General features: G+C 41.4%; 2 protein-coding genes across 16 annotated transcripts in view; one reads left to right on the top strand and one right to left on the bottom strand.

The window, feature by feature from the left end:
• RAPH1 (Ras association (RalGDS/AF-6) and pleckstrin homology domains 1) overlaps positions 1-9,850 on the top strand; it is a gene marked incomplete at its 3' end in the record, with an annotated part of 92,394 nt that extends 82,544 nt beyond the window's left edge. For both annotated transcript variants that reach the window (XM_079925387.1, XM_079925386.1), the window contains 4 exons: positions 144-242; positions 1,298-1,418; positions 5,124-5,266; positions 7,910-9,850. In XM_079925387.1, the coding sequence (XP_079781513.1) occupies positions 144-242; positions 1,298-1,418; positions 5,124-5,266; positions 7,910-9,850 (2,304 nt within the window). The remainder of the gene's footprint in view (positions 1-143; positions 243-1,297; positions 1,419-5,123; positions 5,267-7,909) is intronic.
• A 6,011-nt stretch (positions 9,851-15,861) lies between these two features.
• The window catches only part of ABI2 (abl interactor 2), a 103,368-nt gene continuing 95,363 nt past the window's right edge, over positions 15,862-23,866 (bottom strand). For 11 of the 14 annotated variants that reach the window (XM_079923683.1, XM_079923689.1, XM_079923692.1 and 8 more), the window contains one exon: positions 20,329-20,743. In XM_079923683.1, coding sequence (XP_079779809.1) covers positions 20,568-20,743 — 176 coding nt within the window. In that variant the 3' untranslated portion in view covers positions 20,329-20,567. Of the gene's footprint in view, positions 20,744-23,866 lie in introns of all 14 variants that reach the window. The other 3 variants (XM_079923687.1, XM_079923688.1, XM_079923686.1) reach the window with 2 other exon arrangements.

Here is a 23,866-nt window from a genome sequence, read left to right as displayed (position 1 = left end):
TTATGGATGTTTAAGAGGTATAAATTATTTGGCCATTATTCCAAAGACCTGTAATTTGTCAGGATATGTTTAAGCTTTGATAGACTTTATTTATTTCTTAGTTCTCCAGGGGACTTAGTTGGATTTTGCCTTTAATCTTGCAGCACCCACAGATCCAGAAGAAATCTCAGTACATCAAATACCTTTGTTGTGATGACGTGAGGACCCTGCACCAGTGGGTCAATGGTATCCGCATCGCAAAGGTAGGTTTTCTTTTGGTTTGATAATGGAATGATGGGTGCTTAATGATATGGTTTTTGTTGTCACGATAATTATCCTGTTTGTTTCATGTTCATGATTTTGCCAGTGTCTAGTTTTCTCAGGCCTAAGTTTCACGTTTTAAATGTCTTTTTTTCTTGGTGATGGGGATAAGCTTTTAACACTTGGTATCCAAGGAATAATACTGCTGGTAAAAGCTTATGTAGCATCCACGTGATTTATTTGGGCTTTGGAGAATGCACTGTATGATGCTTATATAGCAGAGTTTAGCCTAAACAAAAGAAATTTTTTGAAAATTAAACTGCCTTGGGGTTGGGCGAAGAATGAATAGGTGGCGCATGGAGGATTTTTAGGGTGGTGAACATACTCATACTCTGTATGATGCAATGGTGGGTACATGTCCTATACATTTGTCCAAACCCATAGAATGTAAACACCAAGAGTGAACCTAAGGTGACCTATGGACTTTGAGTGATTATTACATGTCCATGTAGGTTAATTGATGGTAACAAATGTACCACTCTAGTGGGGGATATTGATAATGGGAGAAACTATGCGTGTTTAGGGGCTGTGCATGTATATGGGAAATCTCTGTACCTTTCTCTCAGTTTTGCTGTGAACCTAAAACTGCTCTTAAAAAAGAAAGTCTTAACAAAGTTTTTTTAAAGGACATCTTAAGGGTGATTATACATAATGCTTGAAAGGGTATTTATTCAGTTACTTTTAAGTTAATGTAACTAAAAATAAAATTTATTACAGACATAAAATCAAAGTTGCTTTAAAAGTAACTAAAAAAACTCTTTATATTGTTAATGAACATAATCAGAATCAAGTGTTGACTTCTTGTTGCCTTTCTCAAAATGAGGACAAATAAGAGTGGATTATAATTTACTGGTATGAAAAGGATTTTTGAAGTATTATAGGTATTTTAATAGAGACTATGAGTCAGTAAACAGAAATGTGTCCCCTTTTCCTATCCCACGCATCCATACCATACCCAGTAAAGTACAGATGTCATCATTTACTGCCTTCTGTTTAGTACGGGAAGCAGCTCTACATGAACTATCAAGAGGCCTTGAAGAGGACAGAATCGGCTTATGATTGGACTTCCTTATCCAGCTCCAGCATTAAATCAGGATCCAGTTCTTCCAGCATCCCAGGTAGTTTAAAATGTCCAAAGAACTCTTTACTACCAACAGGAAGGTGTCTCTGTAGAGACTGATAGAAGACCTGGTTATCTCAGAGTGATTTTTTAAAACTAGAGCCATGCCTGATTTCTAAATTATAATCAATAGGTACATGTGCTTTTATTCATTTATTTTTTTATTTTTAGAGGCGATAATATCATGGACTAGTTCCCAAATGTGTTTGAAATGGAAAACGGGTAAAGTGGTAAAGCCGGGAGTTTTGTTACATATTTATAAAGTTAATTTGAAACTCAATCATATTGCTGAAAACAACTGTTGATGCATAATTGGGGGTAGAAAGTTGCTTGGAGAAGAGTACTCCGAATCATGATGAAACTGCACTCCTTCCCCACAGGTTTCCTGACATTTCAGCAGAGTGGAAACAACTGGAATTAGTTCAGTATCACAGTTAAGGAAGCTATTTAAGTCATCAAATTTTGTAAAGTTTTCAGAGGAAATAGTGATACTCAAAAGGTGCTTATTTTCAGATTCCCGCATCCTTTAAACAAGGATGCTGTGATCACATCTTAAGATAAATGCTTCTTTCCCTTCAAAAGTTCCGTAAATGATATCTGTGTCATCTAAAATCATAAATTTTTTCTTTGTTCTAACAGCCCATGTTATGAAATAATTACTTTAAGAAGTATTTGATTTAAAAGCTGTATGACTAGATCTCATCCCTAAATAAAAACACATCGAGAATGTGTATATACATGGGCTAGCGTACACACATATATTCTCTCTTCTGTCCACTGAGAGGGCTAGTAGCAGTGAGAACACTAAGAACCTAGACCTCGGTTTCTCAATGCCATTTTCCAAAACAAAGGATCCCAGGGCTCTGGAGTGGCTGATTCTAGGGCTGTGGCAGAGAATATATAAGATGAGCCTGGAGCATCATGTGACAAAGGAAGTACTCAAAAAAAACACAGCGATGGGGAGTCTATAAAAGGGACCCAGGACCCAACCTAAGAGAGTGCTCAGTGGCCAAAGCTGGAACAATTTGAGCAAGAAAATAACATAGTATAGGAATCCAAATTATAAAATTATAAAATAAATTTTATTATATTTTATAATTTTAAAATATAAAATAAATAGCCATCAGTCCATGGGGATATAAATAAGTTATTGAATTAAATAAATAAATGGAGAAGAAGAGAAAAATCTCCTGTACAGATTTCTAAGTAGATTTATACAGATGCTCTGCCCTCAAGGAGGTGGCACTTAACTCCCTTCTTGTTAAGTGTGGGCTGTGTAAAGTGACTTGCTTCCAAAGAGCACGGAGCGGGGAGGTGTAACCTTATTATCTGAGAAAGCTGACAAACCATACCTCGGCCAGGTGATCACGGTAATAAGTCATATTGATAGCATGTGCCCTTGATGCAGTGTGATGAGACTGGCATCTTCCCTCTCTTGGTCTTCCTCCCCAAATCCCTTAACCTCAGAGAAAAGGCATCAGACAAATCAAAATTGAGAGACATGCGACAAAATACCTAACCAGTACTCCTCAAAACTGTCAAGGTCTTCAAAAACAAGGAGAGTCTGAGAAACTGTCATGGGAGACATGACAACTCTCTGTAATATGGTAACCTGGATGGGATTCTGATCAGAAAATGGACATTGCGGAAAAACTAGTGAAATCCAAATAAAGTTTGGAGTTTAGTTAGCTTTTTTTTTAAAGTATTGTTTTATATTCTTTTTTTTTCTTAATTTATTTTTTGGCTGCATCGGGTCTCAGTTGTGGCGTGCAGGATCTTTTGTTGCGGCACATGGGCTTCTCTCTAGTTGTGGCGCATGGGCTTAGTTGCCCCGCGGCATGTGGGATCTTAGTTCCCTGACCAGGGATCGAACTGGCATCCCCTGCATTGCAAGATGGATTCTTAACCACTGGACCACCAGGGAAGTCCCAGAGTTAGTTAATATTAACATGAGTGTAGGTTCATTATTCGTGACACATGGACCAGAGTATTGTAACATGTTAATAACGAGGTAAACTGGGTGCTAGGTATGTAGGAACTCTGTGCTAGTTTTGCAACTTTTCTGCAAATCTGAAACTATTCTAAAATAAAATGTTTATTAAACTTGGGGGGGGGGAGAAACCTTTGTGGCAATGGATTAGGAAAGGCACGGTAAGAAGAGCATGTCACAAGTAGGGTTGTAGAAAATGGAATTAAGGGAAAGATGGAGGGAAAAAGTGATGTATACTATTTTATAAAAATTTATATAGCACTTAACAATTCAAGTGCTTCCACATGTTACTTTATGAAGTGGTATGGTGCCTTTTCCCACTCCAGCATCATCTATTTGTATACATCGTGTTAAGTATTAGGTAGACTTTTTCAGGTAAACTGTAAAATCATACATATTCATGCTGAAGAGAGCTCAAGAAGTCACATGTTCCAGCCTGTCATAGGCTGTTATCCTAGATATTAGATAGGGATGAAGAAAATAAAGTAGGTTTTATCCTATATTGCTTATATTTTTACCCTGAGGATACTATCTTAACTTTATCTAAAGGAGTTTGTGGCTGTTATCTTTGCAATACTTTGATGAACTTGGCTGGACTTGCTTATTAATACTGCAATCTAATAATGCCCACGTCTCACAGAGTGACTGGATGGGACTAGCTTTAACATTTGAGTCTCCACCAGATGCCAGACATTGGGCTAGGTGCTTCTGCAAGGTTATCTCACCTGACTTGGAGTCCAGTGAAATAATCTTTCCAGTTCCCTCACCCTGGATGTCAGTCAAATTACACTGTATCCTCAGCCATTCCCAGGTCCCTTGAAGATGTCTTCATGCCCTTCAGGAAGCCAGGCTATGGTACAGCTGCTGTCTTGTGATGTCAATACCTGAATCCCTAGGAAACACACTTCTTACTGGGGATCAGATTCTCAGTATTGTTCATTACTGGGATAAAGGAAGTAATCATCATGTATAGATCTGAATTCATAAGTGAGAAATCTCTGAGATGGTCTGGAGCAGGGGTATATAAAAAGATTGATTCTCCATGTAATGAAGATATGACTGAACAAAAAAATTCACTACTCTATTCATGGTTCATTAATTCTCTCTCCTTTTTAAATTTATTTATTTATTTTTGGTTGCGTTGGGCCTTCGTTGCTGCACGCGGGCTTTCTCTAGTTGCGGCGAGCGGGGGCTACTCTTAGTTGTGGTGCACGGGCTTCTCATTGCAGTGGCTTCTCTCGTGGAGCACGGGCTCTAGGCGCGCGGGCTTCAGTAGCTGTGACACACAGGCTTAGTTGCTCTGCCGCATGTGGGATCTTCCCGGACCAGGGCTCGAACCCGTGTCCCCTGCATTGGCAAGCGGCTTCTTAACCACTGCACCATCAGGGAAGCCCTCATTAATTCTCTTATTTGCTAGGAGTTCTTACAAGACAGGCTGTCAGGATACCAATAATGTTACTTGAACCTTTTATTGCAATTATCGGTTTCTTGTGGTGAACTATTTAAAAAGAATGGAGATTTCCTATTCACCCTAGGACAAGAGAAGTTTTCTAGTGGAAAACACGGGCTGTGTTTGTGTGAAATGAGTCAGGTAAAAGTAACTTGTTGCCGCATCGCATCTGATCTTGAGTGAAAGAGTTATCCAAACATACATATTTATATGTCACAATACTGACTTATTTAATCTGATTTTTGAAAATCTGTTTCAAACAGAGTCTCAGTCCAATCACTCCAATCAGTCTGATAGTGGAGTGTCTGATACGCCACCGGCAGGACACGTCCGTTCCCAGAGCATCGTGAGCTCCATCTTCTCCGAGGCCTGGAAGCGAGGCACGCAGCTGGAAGAGTCTAGCAAGGTAACACGCTCGGGTCAGGGTAGGGGGGAAAGCTGTACTGTTCCAGGGGTGTAGCTTGTTGTTCCTTTATTAGGAATCTTTCTTGGCCTTATTTCAGTATTCTTTCTTTGCTTCTCCTCAGAAATGGACATTTGTGAATTGGCTCTGATGATCTAAGATCTCAAAAAAAAAAAAAAAAAAAACCTAGCAGTTTTATCAGTGGCTCAGGATTTTAAGAAATAACACTTTCCACTCTTAAATCAGTTTGGATGGAGCAACAACACCCTCCAGTGCCAATGCCTTAATTTTCCAAAAAAGCTGCTAAGTGTTGATTATTTCTTTATTCGTTATTTAGTTTATTCAGACTCATTCCTCTATCTTCCTTTCTTTTATGCTTCTTGGCATTTCTCTGCACACTGATGAATTTTCTCAATTTATAGTTTATGTGGAAGACTAAATTCCAATTAATCCCCTTAAAATTTAGGATCCCTGAGCCTTGCATAGAAGGTTGTTCATTGACCCTGAAGGACACAATTATAATTATTGCAAGACTGTTTAGAAAAATAGAGAGGTTCTTTAGCCTGGTTGAAAGATACCATATCAAACTGCCTCTGAAGTCCTGTGGGTGACCGTGTCCCAGCAGTGCTCACCTCTCAGCAGGCGAGGGCACACACCATCGCAGGGAGCCAGTAGGACACCCGGCCTGGCCATTTTGTTTTCACCCAGCAATCGTTTTGATTTTTCATCATTGTCAGTCTTGTCTGAATCACTTACATCAGTACGTTCATCAGTGAGAATTAAGTGGCTATTTCCCCTCAGTTTATTCCTTTATTTGCATATGTGGTTGATCCACTGGACATGGAGAGGGTGGAGGGAGGCGTATGTAGCCCAATGGGGTGGAACACTTTCTCTTAGAAAAATAAATATTTGAGAATTGGTTCTAATGACCTAAATTCTCAAGACACTGGCAGTTTAACTCCCTTATCGGAGGCTCCCACTTTTAAGAAATACTTCTTTTTCCTTCTCGTACTTCATCAATTTGAGTGGAACAGCACTATTTGGTGCTGGTGGTCCACATGTGTCGTAGACAAGCCGGGTTTACACAATTCACATACCTAAAGAAAAGTCCTTTACCTTACTAAACATAACACATGGTGTTATCCATGTGCATTTTAAATTGTAGAACTACCCAGTTGTCATGAGAAAGGCCAAGGAAAGCAAAGGTCCACATGGTCTGTGACGAAGCAGTGTAGTCCGTCATGGCACGTAGTGTCAGAAAGTCCACGAACCCTGCCATGCAGCAGTGACAGTGTATTTGAGTCTTGACCCCCTGTGTGTGTTTCTTCTCCTGTTACCTCAGTCTCAGGTGCCAAATGAGAAGGCCAGCACAGCTAAGGTCTACTACACCCCTGCAGCAGCCAAGACAGGGTCAAGTTAAGGTCGGGGGTTGTTCTTTGGAAACACATTAACCTGGGTGACTCCTGTAACCAGATCTTGCGGACTAATGCTTTTATTTTGATGTGCAGTTATTAAAGGAACATGTGAATGTCCTGACGGGCATTAGAACTCAGCCCCATAATGAGCCTTCTACTCTACTAACCTAAGCATTCTTGACGCTAATTAGATGTCATTCAGAATTGGAAACAAATGGTTTATCTTGGATGCTCATAGTTTGTTCAAAGAGCCTAAAAGATGTACCCAAAGTTATTAAGCCAGGAGTTCTTCCTCTGCTCTCTCAGAAGTACTTGAACCACATTCATGCATGAGTAGCTCCATGAAATAAATGACCAGATGTGGTAATTTGGGCAGTGCCAAGAGGGGCCCACATGGGCTGGTCAGCAAGTTGTTGGCAAACTCTAGCTCCTATTTCTCGGTACATTTCCTTTACTCTAGCCTTCCAAAGTTTCCTCTCATTTTCTTCTGGCTTTTTCTGTATGATATTTTTATGATCTTTTGGCATAATGTTTATGAAGCATTTCTTTATGTATTTTCCAGTAAAACAAATGTAAAGAATACCCCCCCTTTACCTGCATTGCTGGACTTCTGTGCATGTTGGATGCAAGTGTCTCACACGAACACGAGTGTGTGTGTCAAGCTCATTCATTCCTGTGTGACTGTGCACGCCTGCTGAACATACTCATACTCTCACGTGTCTGCTCACTAGCATCAGAAAGCCGTCCTCATTCTTCGGGAGGCCCTCCACCAGCACTCCTAAACCCAGTTATGGCATCTGCTTGATGTAGATGCCGTCCTGGACTGAAAGGTGAACTCCAGCCATCACGTCTCCCTTTGCCAGAGTCCGGGGAGGCGCGGGGTGCGGTTCCGTGCTCTAACTCGGGGCAGGGTGTGTGAAAGCCAGAGGCAGAAGCCAGAGGGCCCAGCACCATCCAGACAGCTTGTGCAGCAGGACGTTTTCCCCAGGTTGTTAGGCAGCCTGGCTGTTGGAGAAGATCGTTGGGTAAACACATTTTCTCCGCGCCCTTGCTGCCCAGGGAGTTAGATTTTAGCCTCCCCGACATTGTCCATCTTTATGATCAGCTGCTGCATCCTTTCATGCATGTCTCTGTTTCCTTGCTTTTTAGTTTGACAGTCAAAGCTTACCTCTGTAACTGTTGTGTTTGTTGTGTTTTCTCTCTCCCAACCTCCCTTTTGTCCTCCTTTTAGGCCAGAATGGAGTCTGTGAATCGAGCCTACACTTCTCTCATGCCCCCTTTGTCCCCGCAGCCTAAGCCGCTCACCCCCTGCTCTGCCTCACAGCCCTCGCCGCCCCTGCCGCCGCCGCCCCCGCCCCCGCCGCCTCCCCCGCCGCCGCCGCCGCCCCCTCCCCCGCCCCTGCCCAGCCAGTCGGCCCCTTCTGGGGGCTCGGCAGCCGCGATGTTTGTCAAGTACAGCACAATAACCAGGCTGCAGAACGCCTCTCAGCATGCGGGAGCCCTGTTTAAGCCTCCCCCGCCACCAGGGATGCAGCCTCCCTCCTCGACCTCACAGGCGGGGAAGCCTCAGATCCTGGTGCCGCCCAGCGGAGCCGTGCCCCCGCCGCCGCCCCCGCCGCCTCCCCCCACCCCCGGCTCGGCTATGGCCCAGCTGAAGCCCGCCCCCTGCGCCCAGGCCTTGCCGCAGTTCAGCCCGCCCCCGCCCCCGCCCCCGCCCCCGCTGAAGATTCATCACGTGCAGCACGCCGCTCCAGCAGCCCCTCCGGCGCCGCCCCCACCTCCTCCCATCCCTGCACCCCTCCCTCCTCAGGCCCCCCCCAAACCCCCTGTGACCGTGCCGCCCGCTATGCCACAGGCTCTGTCACCTACACCTCCTCCTCCCGTCCCCCCAGTGAAAAAGCAGCCAGCGCTTCCTGTGTCTCACGTTCCACCCTCTCCCCCTGCTCCTCCTGGCCCGGTCCCCCCGCCCACGCTACCCAAGCAGCAGAGCTTCTGTGTAAGGCCCCCTCCCTCTCCGCTGTCTCCGGCGCCCTCCGTGGTGAAGCAAATAGCCAGCCAGTTCCCCCCGCCTCCAACCGCCGCCCCCACGGAGGCGGCGTCCTTGAAGCCCGCTTCAGCCGCAGCAAACGTCGCCCCTCAGTCCCCGCCTGCTGTGAAAGCAAAGCCCAAGTGGCAGCCCAGCTCTACCCCTGTCCCTTCTCCGGACTTCCCTCCTCCTCCCCCCGAGAGCAGCCTGGTGTTTCCTCCGCCTCCGCCAGCCGCACCCACTGCTGCCCCTGCCCCTGACAAAAGCGGATCTCCGGGCAAAAAGACCAGTAAGACGTCCAGTCCGGGGGGAAAGAAACCTCCCCCGACCCCGCAGCGCAACTCCAGCATTAAGTCCGGCAGCTGTGCGGAGCACCCTGAGCCCAAGAGACCCTCAGTAGACAGTCTAGTCAGCAAGTTCGCAGCGCCGGAGCCCTCGGCGTCTCCCGGCAAGGAGACGCCGCCACCTCCCGCAGCGCCCCCCAAACCTGGAAAACTCAGTCTTCCCGGAGTTCTCCAGCAAGGGGGTGTGTCGGCAAAAGCATCTGTTCTGAGTGGGCGCGGCAAGGACTCCGTGGCAGAATTCCCTTCTCCTCCGTCCGATTCTGACTTTCCACCCCCTCCGCCGGAAATAGAGCTTCCTCTGCCCCCCGTAGACATTCCAGCAGTGTTCTCGGGAAGCACGTCTCCAAAAGTGGCAGTGGTTAATCCGCAGCCACAGCCGTGGGCCAAGTCGGTCAGGAAGGCCCCTCCGCCCACGCGACCCAAACGGAACGACAGCACCCGCCTCACGCAAGCCGAGACCTCCGAGCAGCTGCCAATGGCCACAGTCGTGCCACAAGTGCCCACCTCTCCCAAATCCAGCCTTAGTGTCCAGCCTGGATTCCTGGCTGACCTCAACAGGACACTGCAGCGGAAGTCCATCACGCGGCATGGCTCGCTCTCCTCCTCGCGCGTGTCTAGAGCAGAACCCACAGCCACCATGGATGATATGGCGTTGCCCCCGCCACCCCCCGAGCTGCTCTCTGAGCATCAGAAAGCCCGTTATGGAGGCAGTCATATATCAGGCTATGCAACGTTGCGGAGAGGGCCGCCGCCCGCTCCCCCCAAAAGAGACCAGAACACCAAGCTCTCAAGAGATTGGTAGCTACATAGGACTTTATTTTCGTGGGATCTGTAATCAGTTCTACAGTCAGCTCACCTGATCATCTACGAATTCAGGCGTTCAGAGCCTCTTGGTATGATGTTGTTGTTATTCAGGTAGTGTTCAGCTATATGTGTGTGTACGTGTGCAGGTACACACATAGCTATACATAGGTAGTGTGTGTTTGTATATATATGTATACATATATGTATATGTATATATATAGCTGAAAGTGATTCTATTTATTCTTTTTCTCTCCTAATCTGAAAATGGGTTTTGTGTATTTTGGGTGGCAGCGGCATGGAAGGGGATGTGTGTCCTGCCGATCCCTTATGATTTCTATTATCTGTCATGTGGATTGGACCAAAAACTTCTGACTTATTTAGAAGGTATTTTATAAATGTCCATGCGCGGCCTATCTGTGCATGTTGTATATTATATATTAAGGATAGATGTATAATGTGCTGCTTCTCAGTTTGAGAAGACAACCAGAATGTTTGGTGTATCTATGGGGCTTTTGTGTTTGTTTTTTCCCCAGTTGGCTGAAGTTAGAACTGCTTGACTGACATTTCATTACTATACATAAAGGGGCACTTTAATCAGGAAAACCTCTCAGCTTCATAGAACGGGTAATAGTGCAGTGTGGGGAAATTTTCAGACACTTATCTGTATGTGGTCGGTCGTGCATAGAAAAAAGTAAATACATGGTGTAACTCAACCATTCTAGTTGCAAAACTGTTGCCAGGATCCCACAGGAATCTAGGATGTATTCGGTCACAGGTAAGCCCTTCGCCTGTAATACATGGATAATTTAGTACTGTAATCCTGCATAGTTCTTTTTGTACTGTTGGGATCCTTTTCATGAGCTTGTGAAGCTTCAAGTTTGGCTTCATGATTCTTGCTTTGATTTATTGTAAGAGGATATCCAACACGACACCCTTGGAATGCTCTGTCCCAGTGTGTCTTTCGGTCACCAGTTACCTCCTTATGGTGTGTGCTGTAGGTAGACGGTGATACTAGGTGTCTGTAGACAATTGCTGTATCAGGTGTACTCAATCCTTTGTCCAGTCCAGTATGTTGCATCATGATGAAAAACAAAATCACCTTCTGAAATGCGTCTTTTTTGTATATTGCTCTCTAGAAGGATGGATGATTAGAAAAGAGAACAAAACTGGCCCCTGTGCAGCTGTCATTAATCAGGTTTTTTGTGGCTAGTAACGTGAAATACAAAGAATTCATTTACGTGTGGGACTATCATAGAGGGAGGGGGAAAATGAGTTTTTTGACAGTTTCACCCATAGCGACTGGAGCACACTAGGGTCCTTGCTTCTTGTAGCCTGGTTGTAGAGATTTGTCCGGGTTACCAGGTGTTCTGATGGGAGTTGTATAGTCCAAGTACAGTAAGTGACATTACATATTATGCATATGCAGTTTGCTATAACATAGAATCATTGCTCTAAGGACACACTATAATTCTGTATGCTTCACACTATACTTCTAGATGCTTTTTTTCCCCTGTGAATTTTCCTCGGTATATGAGAGAAATGTGTATTGGCTCATCAATTTGTGATGATAAATGGACCGTCAGGTCAATCTCAGAGCTGCTCTTAAACCAGAGAATAAAAACTAGCCTCCCCAGCAGTGATAAATGAGCACACCTTGTAATGAAAGTCTGTGCCTGTTATGAATAGGGATCACCAGTGCAAACTGCAAAAATCTCTGACACTATCCCATAAGGAAAAAGCGATGCCAATACAGTGGGGCAGAGATACTAAATAATTCAAGAATAAGCAGAGTTGTGCTATGTAAACAGGATTTCCCTGTAAACCCATTCTCCAACAAAGTACTTCATCATAAAGAGAGTAAGAGGCACCCCCCAACTGTCACAGATGTGACAGTACACTCATGTGTTTATAGAGCAATAAGAATATACACCATCGTGCATTTGTTACAGCCCTGCTTCTTTAAAAGACACTTTTTAGATCTTTTCAGTTGACAAAGTTTTGTGTGCTTGATATTGTTATGCTTATGAAGTGACCTTTAACACATCTGCGTTGTTAATTTAAGCATGCACAGCAATTTGAAAAACAGTTGAGAAAGACTGCCAAGCTCCACTGTGACTCATGAGTGAAGTGATTTCCCAATGTCTTCTGCCTGCAGCTTTATATTCTAAGGATCGCCCTTATTTGTGGGATAAAGAGTTTCTAAGAATAGGAATCCAATGATATAAATGTTCATCACTAGGGTTTTTTGTGGTGGTGGTGGTGTTTTTTTATATGAAGGTGGGCAACTTCAGCTCTCCTTGAGGGAAACAAATCATGTGCCCTCAGTCTTCATTCCCTCCGCATTTGAGCCCTAAGATCCAGCCTTTTTTTTTCAGTGGGGGATTTCCCGGGCCTTCTTGCTTGTGTCGGTCTGGATGGTAGCGATCTGAACTGATGCTTCTGATGTATCGTTTTTCTGAAAGAGCAGACATCCTTTAGAACACTAGGGACACTAAAGAGAACAGGGCCAGAGGAGGAGCTGTATCATTTTTACCCCAGTCAGTGGCTTGTTGACTATCTGACAACAGGCCGTTTCCCTTTGTATTTCTCCAAAGACAGAAAAGGCTATTTAATCAACATTTTTTCCTCTGTGTGTGAAACAACTGAATCAAAAAAAAAACCAAAATGGTACTTTAGATACACTTCTAGTGTTTTACTCCCTAGTGTTTTTTTTTTTAAATTTTTGAATTTGGATATTTGTTAGGATGTGGTTTCATGGGGGGGGGTTGGGGCTTTGGAGATTACTGTTATTTTTGTACTGTTCTTCTTCCCTGGTGTGTTCAAGGAAAAAACATACTGCCAGATGACACTAGTACTGTGCCTTCTTTCACTGCCTTCTGCTCAGCAGCTCTAACTCAGCAAAGCTTCTTCAGGTCAAGGAAGAAGATCTTGGCGGCTGTCTTGGCTGTACCGAAAGATGAACAGCATAGATGAACTCACCCTGCTGTGGAGGGCAGTGCAAACAGGTGCCCATTAGAGCTAGTGACTAGATTAATTAGTGACACCCTTAACTTCTACCACATAATTTCAAAATTGGATCCAACCTATGCTTAAAGTTTTGGCACCAACTCTGAAGGGTAGCAAAGCCTGTTCTGGTCAGATTTTTCTGTACTGAAGCTTTTACTACTCAAATGCATTTTTTTTTTCCTTAGCTGCTACAGAATCATACTCTTGGAAAAAGTAACTACTACTGTAAAGGTTTACAGGTACCCACTTAACTGTAAATTGGATTTTTTTTTAATTTCTGGGGCTTTTTAAGATAAGACTGCTGACTTCAGAAAAGTCCTGGGAAACAATTTTCATCAGAACGTCTCACAGTAATAGACAAGGTAATGTCTCACAGTCCTGACATCAAGGTGCTCCTGCCCACTGACGCACATCCTGTTAAGGAAGGGCTGTGAACTCTCTTGGAAGTCCCCTCTCTATGTAAGTTTACTTGCCACTGAAAGCAGTCCTGAGTTTATCAAGAAAGTTAATCTAAACAAAATTGGGGGATCATGAAGAATAATTCCAATAGGGTAACAACTCTGAGGTCAAGGTTATTAATAGCTGTGCATCTAATTAGAGTTTCATAAGCTGCTATTCTGGGAGAATACAACTGCTAATAAGTTCATGTCAAGGATGTAAGGCTACGATTAGCCTGAAAAAAACTTCAGGATTGGTTTGATTTGACCATCAGGCCACCAACAGAACCCTTTGTTACCTTTTTTCCCTCAGCTAAAAGCAGTTTTATGTTACAAACACAAGGTGATTTTAAACAAGCAAACTAACCTTTTCCTCGTTTTATGTATTACCAAATTTTTTATACAGTTTCCACATAGATATAACTTATCTCACAGATATAAGTTCAGACCAGTTAAAACTGTATGACCCTGTGTGATTATAGGTGTAATGACTTGCTTTCAATAACATAGGCTTCATAATTTGGATTTATACACTTGATAAGAGGACATCCCTTTCTAAAAAAATCACTTTAGGTTGCAAGTACCTTTTGCCAACCTGGAATTTTGTTTTATACACTTTATGTCATTGCATAAAGCAAGTTATTCCTAACCCTATAGGAATATGCGACCACTCACGAAGTTGAGATTTGATCCATGGAGAGATGCAAGTAGTGCAGAATTAAGTATCCCAGTATCTTTTAAGATTTATTTTCATTTAAAAATTGAATAGAAGATCATTGTTAACCCCTTTCCCAGACTCCCTCAAACTAAACAAGTGCTCGGTTCTTAATTGTGCCCTTGGAAGATCTATATGTAAAAGAAATCTGAAATTTAGCTGTACTATAAACTTGCTAAGTAAAAATAAGCTAAACACAATATACTTGATAAATACTCGAAGGAAATAATCTCCAGTTGGTTTGCTCTTTGCTTGTTGAAGTAATAAACCATTTAGAAGAGGAAACATCTGCTATAACCCCCAGTGCCTTGAACTCTTTTGGAGGATTAGCATTAAAAAAAAAAAATCCAACAGGCAAACTTTGAGGTGCTAATGAAAGAGAAGGAAAGTGTTTCTAGTTTGTGCAGAAACAGGAAAAGTGATGGTCTCACGAGAGATGGCTTCATCTACCTAAACGGGGTCTGGCTGCTTTCTACCAAAGACATTTAGAGAAGCGAGTCGAGTCAGGGTGATGGTGAATACTACATATGTAAAAGATGGCCAAGTTCAGAAGTGAATGTTGATCATGGATGGCTATTAATACCAAGCTCATCATCGAAGCCTCAACCTCTTCTTAGGCAGAACATGCTTGTGGCACTTAAAAAAAAAAAAAAAAAATCTGCATTTTGGAAACTGTCCATTGTTAAGTTTATTGTAACCTAATACCAAAAACTGCCATTTTTCATGATTACCACCTCCTATATTTTTCTCTCTACTTGTAAATAATTCCTCCTAGAAAATAAGCATTAACTGGAATGTTTCAAATGATTTTGCTTAATTTTATTATCAGCCACTAGTGAACTCCTTTTATAGAAATGTACATTTAAAATATTAGCTTGTGCTAAATGTCATAAAAACATTGTTTACTGTTTTAAAGAAAAATTGCACATTATATTTAACTGGGATTGCTCCCAGTTGCTGACATCTAAGCTGTGGGAGCTTTGCCATAAATAGATACAATGTAGGAATATACCTTACTGAAGCATGAAAAAGGCAAAAGGAACTGCATTAAAAGTACTGGATAGAAGACGTTATTCAGATGATTATGCACAGCTCAGTAAAGATGAAGTTACAGTTTTTCTTTCAGCTTTGTAGCTATTATTTTCTTCTGCTTAAATGTACGCTCTCATTTAATTAATTATGTGCCTTGCTCCCTGATTGTGCAAACCTATATATATATATAGATATATATAAGAGATATATTCAGTACTACTGACCATGTTTTTGTTCTACTGCTGGATTAAGTTATTTTCCAAGTTACTCTTGCCAGTTACTGTCAGTAAACTATTGTAATGGCTTAGGACAGTAGTCATACAGTCAGTGTAATTTTTCAGCTACGTGTTTTCCTTATGTCAGCTTATCCAATCCTTAATAAAAATACATAGATTTCATTTAAACGTTAGAACTGTACTTCACTGTTTGTTTGTGGATCGGCACCACTAAGAGCCTGGTTTTGCTGTTTATGTCAAGGTACCCAAAATAGAGAGGCTGCAACACGCACATAAAGTGTGAAGGTAAACAAACTATAATTTGATGTGTTCAGCTGATTAGCCTGTAAGAAAATAACTTTTAAGATTTTTTTCTTTAAACAAACAAAATACAACTAGGTACGAACTAGTACAAAAAGAGGTGCTTTTTGTTTCAAAGCCTTGTTATCACAATCATGTCTTGGACTGCCATGTCTGTCAAGGTATGTATAAACGTGGATTCGAATGTATTTACAAATCATGTTATCATTTACCAAACTGGGGCAAAAAGAACAGAAGGTCTCCTTTTTTATATTAAAAGAAAAGAACTGTATGTATTTCGTGGAAAGTGATCAAAACCTCAGGTTCACTTACAGCAAAAATAGGGACAGACAGTAATTAGTGCACAGGGACGGATTCTCTCTGACACACTTAAACTTACCACCTTAGAAAAGAGGTTACAGGAGTTCCCTGGTGGTCTAGTGGTTAGGATTCTGGGCTTTCACTGGTGTGGCCCGGGTTCAGTCCCTGGTCGGGGACCTGAGATCCCGTAAGCCACACAGCACAGCCAAAAAAAAAAAAAAAAAAAGAAAGAAAGGAGAAAAGTTACTTGCAGAAATACATTCACAAGACATTTGGATATACTTTGTAGGATTTTATTTAGGCCAAGTTCTTAGTACACAGCAACAATTAATTCGAAATACAATTTCAAAATTAAAAAGTGAATGTTCCCGCAACTCATCTGGAGGTGGTTTAATGGCACACACAAGAAAGGTTACTGGCAACAGACTGCTCCCTCAAATTTTCCTACATGGGTTTTTACTCAACTCGTAACACCAACCCTCCCTCCGGGAGCTAAAAGTATAACTGACCAGATCACAAATTGTTTACATTCTTTTTTGTAAACCATCTTGTTAAGAAAAAGATGCATGGACACAAATATGATAAAAACTGCGTTTCCATAGAATTCTGAAGTTGCAAAAGACGTTTCCATTTTAATGTGAAAATAAGCTTTTTGTCTTTTGTTTGATTTTTTACAAAAAACCTCAAGATATTTAGCAAGGATCGTTTATACACAGCTAGGCCCTGTCATTTGTCAATTTTCTTCTTTTTTTGAAGAATTATGAGATTCTCAAGAAACAGGAACAAAGATCAGCATAAAATAAACATAAGGTAATGAGCGCAATGCCTGTTTTAGAAGTGTTTTCTAAGGCTCTCTCAAGTAAGGCTGTGCTGTGCTCTTTCCAGTGCCCAGACACTGTAACATTTTAGCTACATACACCTTATGGAAAAGACCATTTGTACTGAGTGTAGTTATAAAAGGGTTAAAATGAAGATTACTTTCACTAATTAAGGCTACACTCAATACACTCCTTTAGACAACACTCTGAATGGTATTTATGGAGACATAGCATATCTTTTCAAGTATCTTCCTTAAGACATCCAGTAGAACTTTAAAAGAAACATACAACACAATTAAGACAGTTGTAGAAAGAGTACCAGGCGCTGAGTCAGGAATTCTACCTTTGTTAACTAGCTGTTATTTGAAAAGGAAACATCTAAACCCCATCAGTAAAATGGTATTGAACTAAAATTTCTGAAATCTCATCTAGCTCTAAAATTCTATGACTCTAAGTAAATCATGTGAGGCAAATCATCACCTTAACACTGATCAGGAGTTCCTGGCCAAAGAAGTTCAGAAGTGAACAGATGGGAAGTGATGCAGATCCCCATTCTTTTCCAAGACGTAGCAACCACCTGCCAGTTCCTCCATCAAACACTTTTCAAAGGGAGAGGTGGCCTTCAGGACATGCCATGCTGTCTCCACTGAGGAGAAAAGGTGGTAAGAAAGTACCAAAGTACCAGTTCTTAATGCAGAAAGGTCACCTGCTAAAAGCAAATGAGCATAAGAGGATAAAAGCAAACTACTATCATTTTGATGCCTCTCAAACAGGAAAGTCTTCAGTAATATCAAGAGACTGCTGAGGAGCACAGCTACATTACAGAGACCACTGTGAAGACACATAAAACAGTCTCTCTAGCTGGGTAATAAACAGTGGCAGGAGGGGAAAAAGAAAGGGAGGGATGAAAATGTCTCACCCAGTGACTGTTAGGAATGCAGCAAGAGTAGCAGGCCCTTAACCCTACTGTAGGAACAGGAGGTGCCCCTGGAGAAGATAGAAAGCAAGTAGCCAAAAGATGGGAAACAATGAACAAGACATCTTAAAGGTTTCATATGTATTTCAAACACAGCAGGCTGAATCTCTCAAGTCTAGATTTTGACACACTGACACTTTTGGTTTTCAATTTATTGCCTAGGCCATAACGTCAACAAGGAAGTATATTTTCATTTACATCCCTATGGCCTTTCAAATAGTAATACTTTAAAAAAAGGGAACAAACTCTTAACCCTCCCCCCCCCTTTTTTTTTTAAGGAAAAAGGGAGTGGACACAAGTCAAAAACACTTCAAGAGGAAAAAGATTCCCTCTAGCCTGATAAAATGGTTGCTTACTGGTCAGAGTTTAGACTTGGATCATCTTTGCCACAATATTATGTAGCATGTAAGATTTCTGCACTCATTTAGAATTACTACTACCAACCATCTTGTAGTGTATAAAAAGATAAATGGGGGAAACTTACGATAAAACAAATACTACCCTCACATACTATTAATAGCATGCAATCTATGAAATGTTACATACATTAAAAGTCTCCAATGACTTTAGGCCTGGCCCATCATTACACAGTATCCTTCCAAAACGATATATAGAATTCAAAACTATACAAAAATTTAAAATATGCAGAAAATCCAACAGGTGTTATTTTTAAAACAAAAAAATCACACACGTTAGTACTAAAAAATAAAGGAAAAATCAGCTGACCCATGGATCCCTCTGCGGCAGGTCTTCAGTCTGAAGGACTTCACTGACGTCTTCTCGGTTCCCCAATCCAGCAGGGGTCCAACAGGCAAGCTGACCACCACCAACTCCTTTTGCACAATTGTCTTCTGGGCTTCTGTAGGTGTGAGCTGTGGGCACTATTTATTGGATTTCAAAATACCCTCTGCCTTATTAGTCCAGTAAGTTTTCTCAGTGAAAAGCTATTTAAATAACTCTGAACATCTAATTTCAAAACAGTTTTTCTAGTTACACACCAACACTAAGAAGAGTTTAACCTCTCCAAGTATAGTCTTGGTTGCAGCCATAATGAAGCTGAAGGCTCAGAGGACACTCAAGGGCCATTACTTTGAAGGAAGACAGGGAATAAAGGGTGTCAAGGTGACCTAACAAAGCATGAAGTGTAATGTGTACTGGAGGCAAGTTAATGAAAACTAAATTCAAAGTGCTGGAGAAATCTAAAAAGAGCTAACTTGCAGCGTGTGAGAAAAAAACCTGCAACCGTGAAACAAAAATCTTGATAGGAAACACTGTACCTGGGTCTCAGTTAAATGGTGGTAAGTTTTCTGCTCTGATAACAGAGTCACAGGTGGAATATTAACTCTGTCTACACGATCTGAAACTCCCTCACACCTACCACCCTTGTTCATTTTTCAATCAAGTTCCTCTCTCTGCACTACCTATTATGTTCAAGGCCCATGTTTGAAATATATGCAGCCTACCGCCTCTCACCTTTCCCCCAGCACTGGGAAGTCACCTGGCAAAGCTCTCTTCTGGCCAAGTCACTGGGACTGGAAAGGACCCATGGTGGCTTTGGCCTGTGAGGTGGTTTATCATCACAGTATTCAGCTGCTGAGCAGCAAGGCCTCCTGGATGTTTTTCAATATTATACTGATTACAGAAGAGAGGATTAAAGCCATCTGCCTTCCAAACTCCACTGAATCTGAAGTTGTAATTGTGCAGGTGAAAAAAAAAAAAAACTTGAATAAGTATTTGGCCTTATACCACTTATCCCACTATTCTTAGTCTGAGAGATAAGGTTCAAATCCTTACCAACAGCAGCTACTTCAAAAGCCAAACACACAAAATCAGGGGAATATTTACCTTTTCTAAGTGAGTAAATTCAGCAGTAGCTAACACCTGCCATAACATTCAGAGAGCACAGCAGCAAGCCTTTTATTCCCAGTGACTGTCGAGACTTGAAAATAACTGCTATTAAAAAAAAAAAACAAAAACTATTTATCTAAATAGTGAAAGAAGTAAAGAAATAGTTGGTCTGACCTCTAAGGTCCTACTCCTCAAAACAGCACCTAAGGCAAGGGTTTAGGATGCACTTCTGCAGTTCAACCTCTCTAGAACCTTAGGGACCCTCGCGTCTACCTCTGCACGCCCACTTGAGCGCACGGACCAGGCTGCACCTGTCACACCTCTGGGTGCACTGCCAGCAGTGGCAATGCAGTCTCACACAGCAGCAGCGCAGTAGAACAAAACCACCTTCAGAATGTTTGGAGACTCAAATCATTCTTATAATCTACGAACTAAGAAACATGAAGGGATGCAAGTCAGCTCAACACTAACTCACCTGGTGCACTCGTGCTGAGAGAATGCAGGATTTACAGTGTTGAAGAGGAAATAAGCCATGTGAAACAATTATAAAAATGGTTATGTATGGTATTTAAATATTGGTTCCCCCTCCTCATCCCAGTGGAAGGAAGTGGGGCTGGGGCACACCCTGGGCCATGAGGCTAGCCACAGGCACTGCAGATCATCCAATGCCACAGATTCCGCAGGAGGAGAACTCCCACGCATGTACAGTATTCCTGAGAAAGATCCCAGATTTCTTTTCTGAATCAGTTTTAACCTGATTTGTTTCACATAGTTATGCTGTTATACCTCTGATATATTCAGAAACCGTCACTTTATTTCAGTCCAAACAGCTCAGCATAGTATAAGTGATGGCAGAAAGAGCCATTTGTTCAAACTCAGCTTGCTTTTTTGTTTTAATACTGAGGGATAAACCAAAAAAAACAAAACGTAAGTAGTTTTTGTCATTTGAATCCTTCATTCATTTCACTGGAGGGGAATCCCCAGGGCCTTTTGATAATCTGGGAAGACCTGACTATTCCCGTGAGGGAAACACAGCCTTGCTGAGCTTTACTCAGAATAATGCATGATAGACTCGACATAATTCCCAGGAAAGAGCCCAGTCACTCCATTCATAACTCCTTCATACCAACCATCGTCATTCTTCTTGATGACATAAATAATGGCTCCTTCCTGAAAGGACAGCTCATCTTCCTTGTCTTTTGTATAATCATAAATTGCCACAACTAGAGGGGGGAAAAAAAGGATATGAAAAAGAATAACGTTCCTAGAAAGGCAGAACCAAATAAATGAATATCTATCCTTTCCGAACTTCTGCAGCACTTCAAACACAGTGACTTTCTAAACACAGGACCCTCCCTGCGAATTCTGTTTTCTAATACCCAGTCCTGCACAGTGGAATCCCATCTTGAGGTTAGGTTCAAAACTGTATAAATGGCCAAAAACAGTATTTAGTCACACTTACTGTTCAACAATCTCTCTGAAGAGATACAATCCCAGAATAGGGAAAGATGGCTGTTTCTTCAGTTGAGCTTGTGTTAAAGCACCATATTATGTAAAAACACGTACCTTTAAACATTAGAATTAGACTAGTGCAGTGAGATACACTAGGAGAGGCCAGTGAAAAAATGAGAGAGACTGAGGGAAGAGCAGACTTCCGTCTGCTTTCTCACACTTTCTAGAGCCTATGCCCATTCACTGAGAATAGTGGTTGAATTCCCACAGGTTATATGTGTGAATGACGGGCGTCTACTATATATATTCTTTCAAAACACATGCTGCATTATGCCACCAATTTAACATATCCACAGTAACAGACTAAAAGTGTTAAGAAAACCAAGATACCTGTAAGCTCTCCTATGATTTTCATTACTTAAATAACTTGGCAAATGGGGCCTTTAAATGATATCTGGGACAATCTCTGGTTCCTAAGTGTTATATTTTCCTCAACAGTTTAGTTAAATTGGGATACCCTATAACTTGCTCAGATCCACTTGAAGATTTATCTTTTTTATAGAAAGATCCTCTATGTTTATTATACCACTCAGAATTTCACTCAATAAATCTCCAATCTCTCCATTTTAAGAAGCATATATTGACTTTGTTTTCTATGCAACCTTAATCCTAAATAAATAATTAAGAAACAAACTAAAACAGGGACTTTTGATACAGTGCAATTTGTTCCAGGCCTGCTTTAAGTCAACAGCTTTCTTAAAACTCTGAATATTTGCCATTACAGTGATCTAGGATGCCAGAAAACACTTTAGAGGGACCTAGAAAGAGTTTAGTGTGTATTTCTAACATCTAAACAGATACAATTAAATGGCATACAAGTTTAAAGAGAACACAAGATATGTAGAATACTCAGTATTTCTAGTCAATGTAGTATTTTTTAGCTTTTTTGGGGGGGGTTGATAACATTCTTGATGCTTATAGAAATGCAAACCCGCTGAAAAGTAATTCAGAGGAAAATATCCACAAGTCCTGTTAATTCTACACCTTCTGAATCTCTCAAACCCAAACACTTTTCTCCATCATCACACTCAACGCCCTAATCAGCGCAGCAGTCTTTAAACTGGAATACACATATCACTGTGGGGCACCTGAAGATTTTCTAAGTAGCATGAGTGACAGATGATTTTACAGAGTTTCTTTCTAGATCCTCAACTTTTATAAATCCTGCATCGAAATCTGATCTGCTTGAGATGATATCCTCTGTCAAGCATCAGTCATAAAAGTTCTCATTTCCTGTTTATCTTTCTCCTACTTAACAAAAATACAGTGATGTACTATGCTTAAGTATAAAACACCTTGAGTGCCAAAGGGACAATTCAAAATACCAGTGTGGTATTAAGAAAGAGAATTACTCCACTGACTATCCCAACCTTTTTGCAACTTAAGCGGCTCCCATTCTTTTGCTTTTAACAAAAGTTAAGGTGGACTTTAATGGGGTTATCAGATGACACACCATATAAAACATGATTTTTAAAGATAGAACATTATTTGATTTTTGGCAAATAACTCTGAAGGATTTAAGAGAACTGACAGTGCTGCATGAAAAATAATTCCATTTGCATCTACTTATTTATGTGAACAAGGTTTTCAGCACCACTGCCTCAGTTGAGGCCCTAATCTCTTGCTTAGAAAGATACCCAACCTGGTCTTTCCAACTCCTATTTTTCTTTCTTTCTAATGCACACTACACTATTATCAAGTATCTTTTTTCAAAAATTAAAATCCAAATACATGGGAACTTAACATTAACCTATTTAAAATCTTCCACAATTTCCCTCTACTATCAGATTTTTTAAAAAGAAAAAAATTCAAAACACCTCAGCCTGGTATTCAAGGCCTCCCATCATTATTTACAACTTCCCTTCCTACACTCTTAGCTTGCCCACTCCCTCCCTACAACCCACCCAGGTCCCCCCAGCACAGGACATTACTCACCATGCCCTTTTGACTCAGAGGATTCCCTCTGACTGGATAGCCCTTCCTCTCTCTCTCCTCTGCCTGAGAAACTCATACTCATCATTCAAAGCACATCACATATACCATGTCCTCTGAGAAGCTTTCTGGACTCCCCAGACAGAATTAATGGCACTATTCATTTTCTGACAATCATTAATGGAGCATCCACTCTGATTTTTAGAGATACAAAGATGAATAAGACAAGGGACCGTCAGTCTTGTGAGGACAGAAGTGTTATCTGATAAGTTACCATACACTGTTTATGCTTCTACCAAGAAGTTATGTCATTGAGCTAGAAAAACACAAGAACAGATGGCTTGATAGAAGAAAGGGAAATAAAACAGGCACTGACAAGTCAATTTGTCACAAATAATTTAACGCTAGTAAACGTTACAGCCAAGACTCAATTCCAGGTCTGTCAGAGTACAAGCTTAAGACAATGTTAAGAATGTAGGCTCAGGAGTTATGCCACCTAGTTCAGATCCCAGCTGTACCACTTATTACTTTACAGAACATACTTAACCTTCCTAAGCTGCTTTTTACTCAGCTGTATAATGGGTATTATAATAGTGCCAATACCTCAAAGCATCGTTATATTAAATGAGGCAATGTACACACAATACAGGGCCATGTGTAAACATTCTATATAAATGTTAGCTGCTTTTATTACCATTAATAACTATTATGATATATATGATATATATATACTCCTATAACACAAACATCTTCTGTCATATTCTGTAACATAAATTATTTTGAACCTCAATTTCCTAGTTTGCAAAATGGGGAAACTAACTGCCTTACATATGTAATAAGTCTTGCATCATGCCAGGCACATAATAAATAAAAGAAAATATCTTTTCTCTACCCAAGTTAAA

This window comes from Stenella coeruleoalba, assembly GCF_951394435.1.
Source record: "Stenella coeruleoalba genome assembly, chromosome: 6".
NCBI classification, from domain to species: domain Eukaryota; kingdom Metazoa; phylum Chordata; class Mammalia; order Artiodactyla; family Delphinidae; genus Stenella; species Stenella coeruleoalba.
This window is presented reverse-complemented; position numbering and strand designations above follow the sequence as displayed.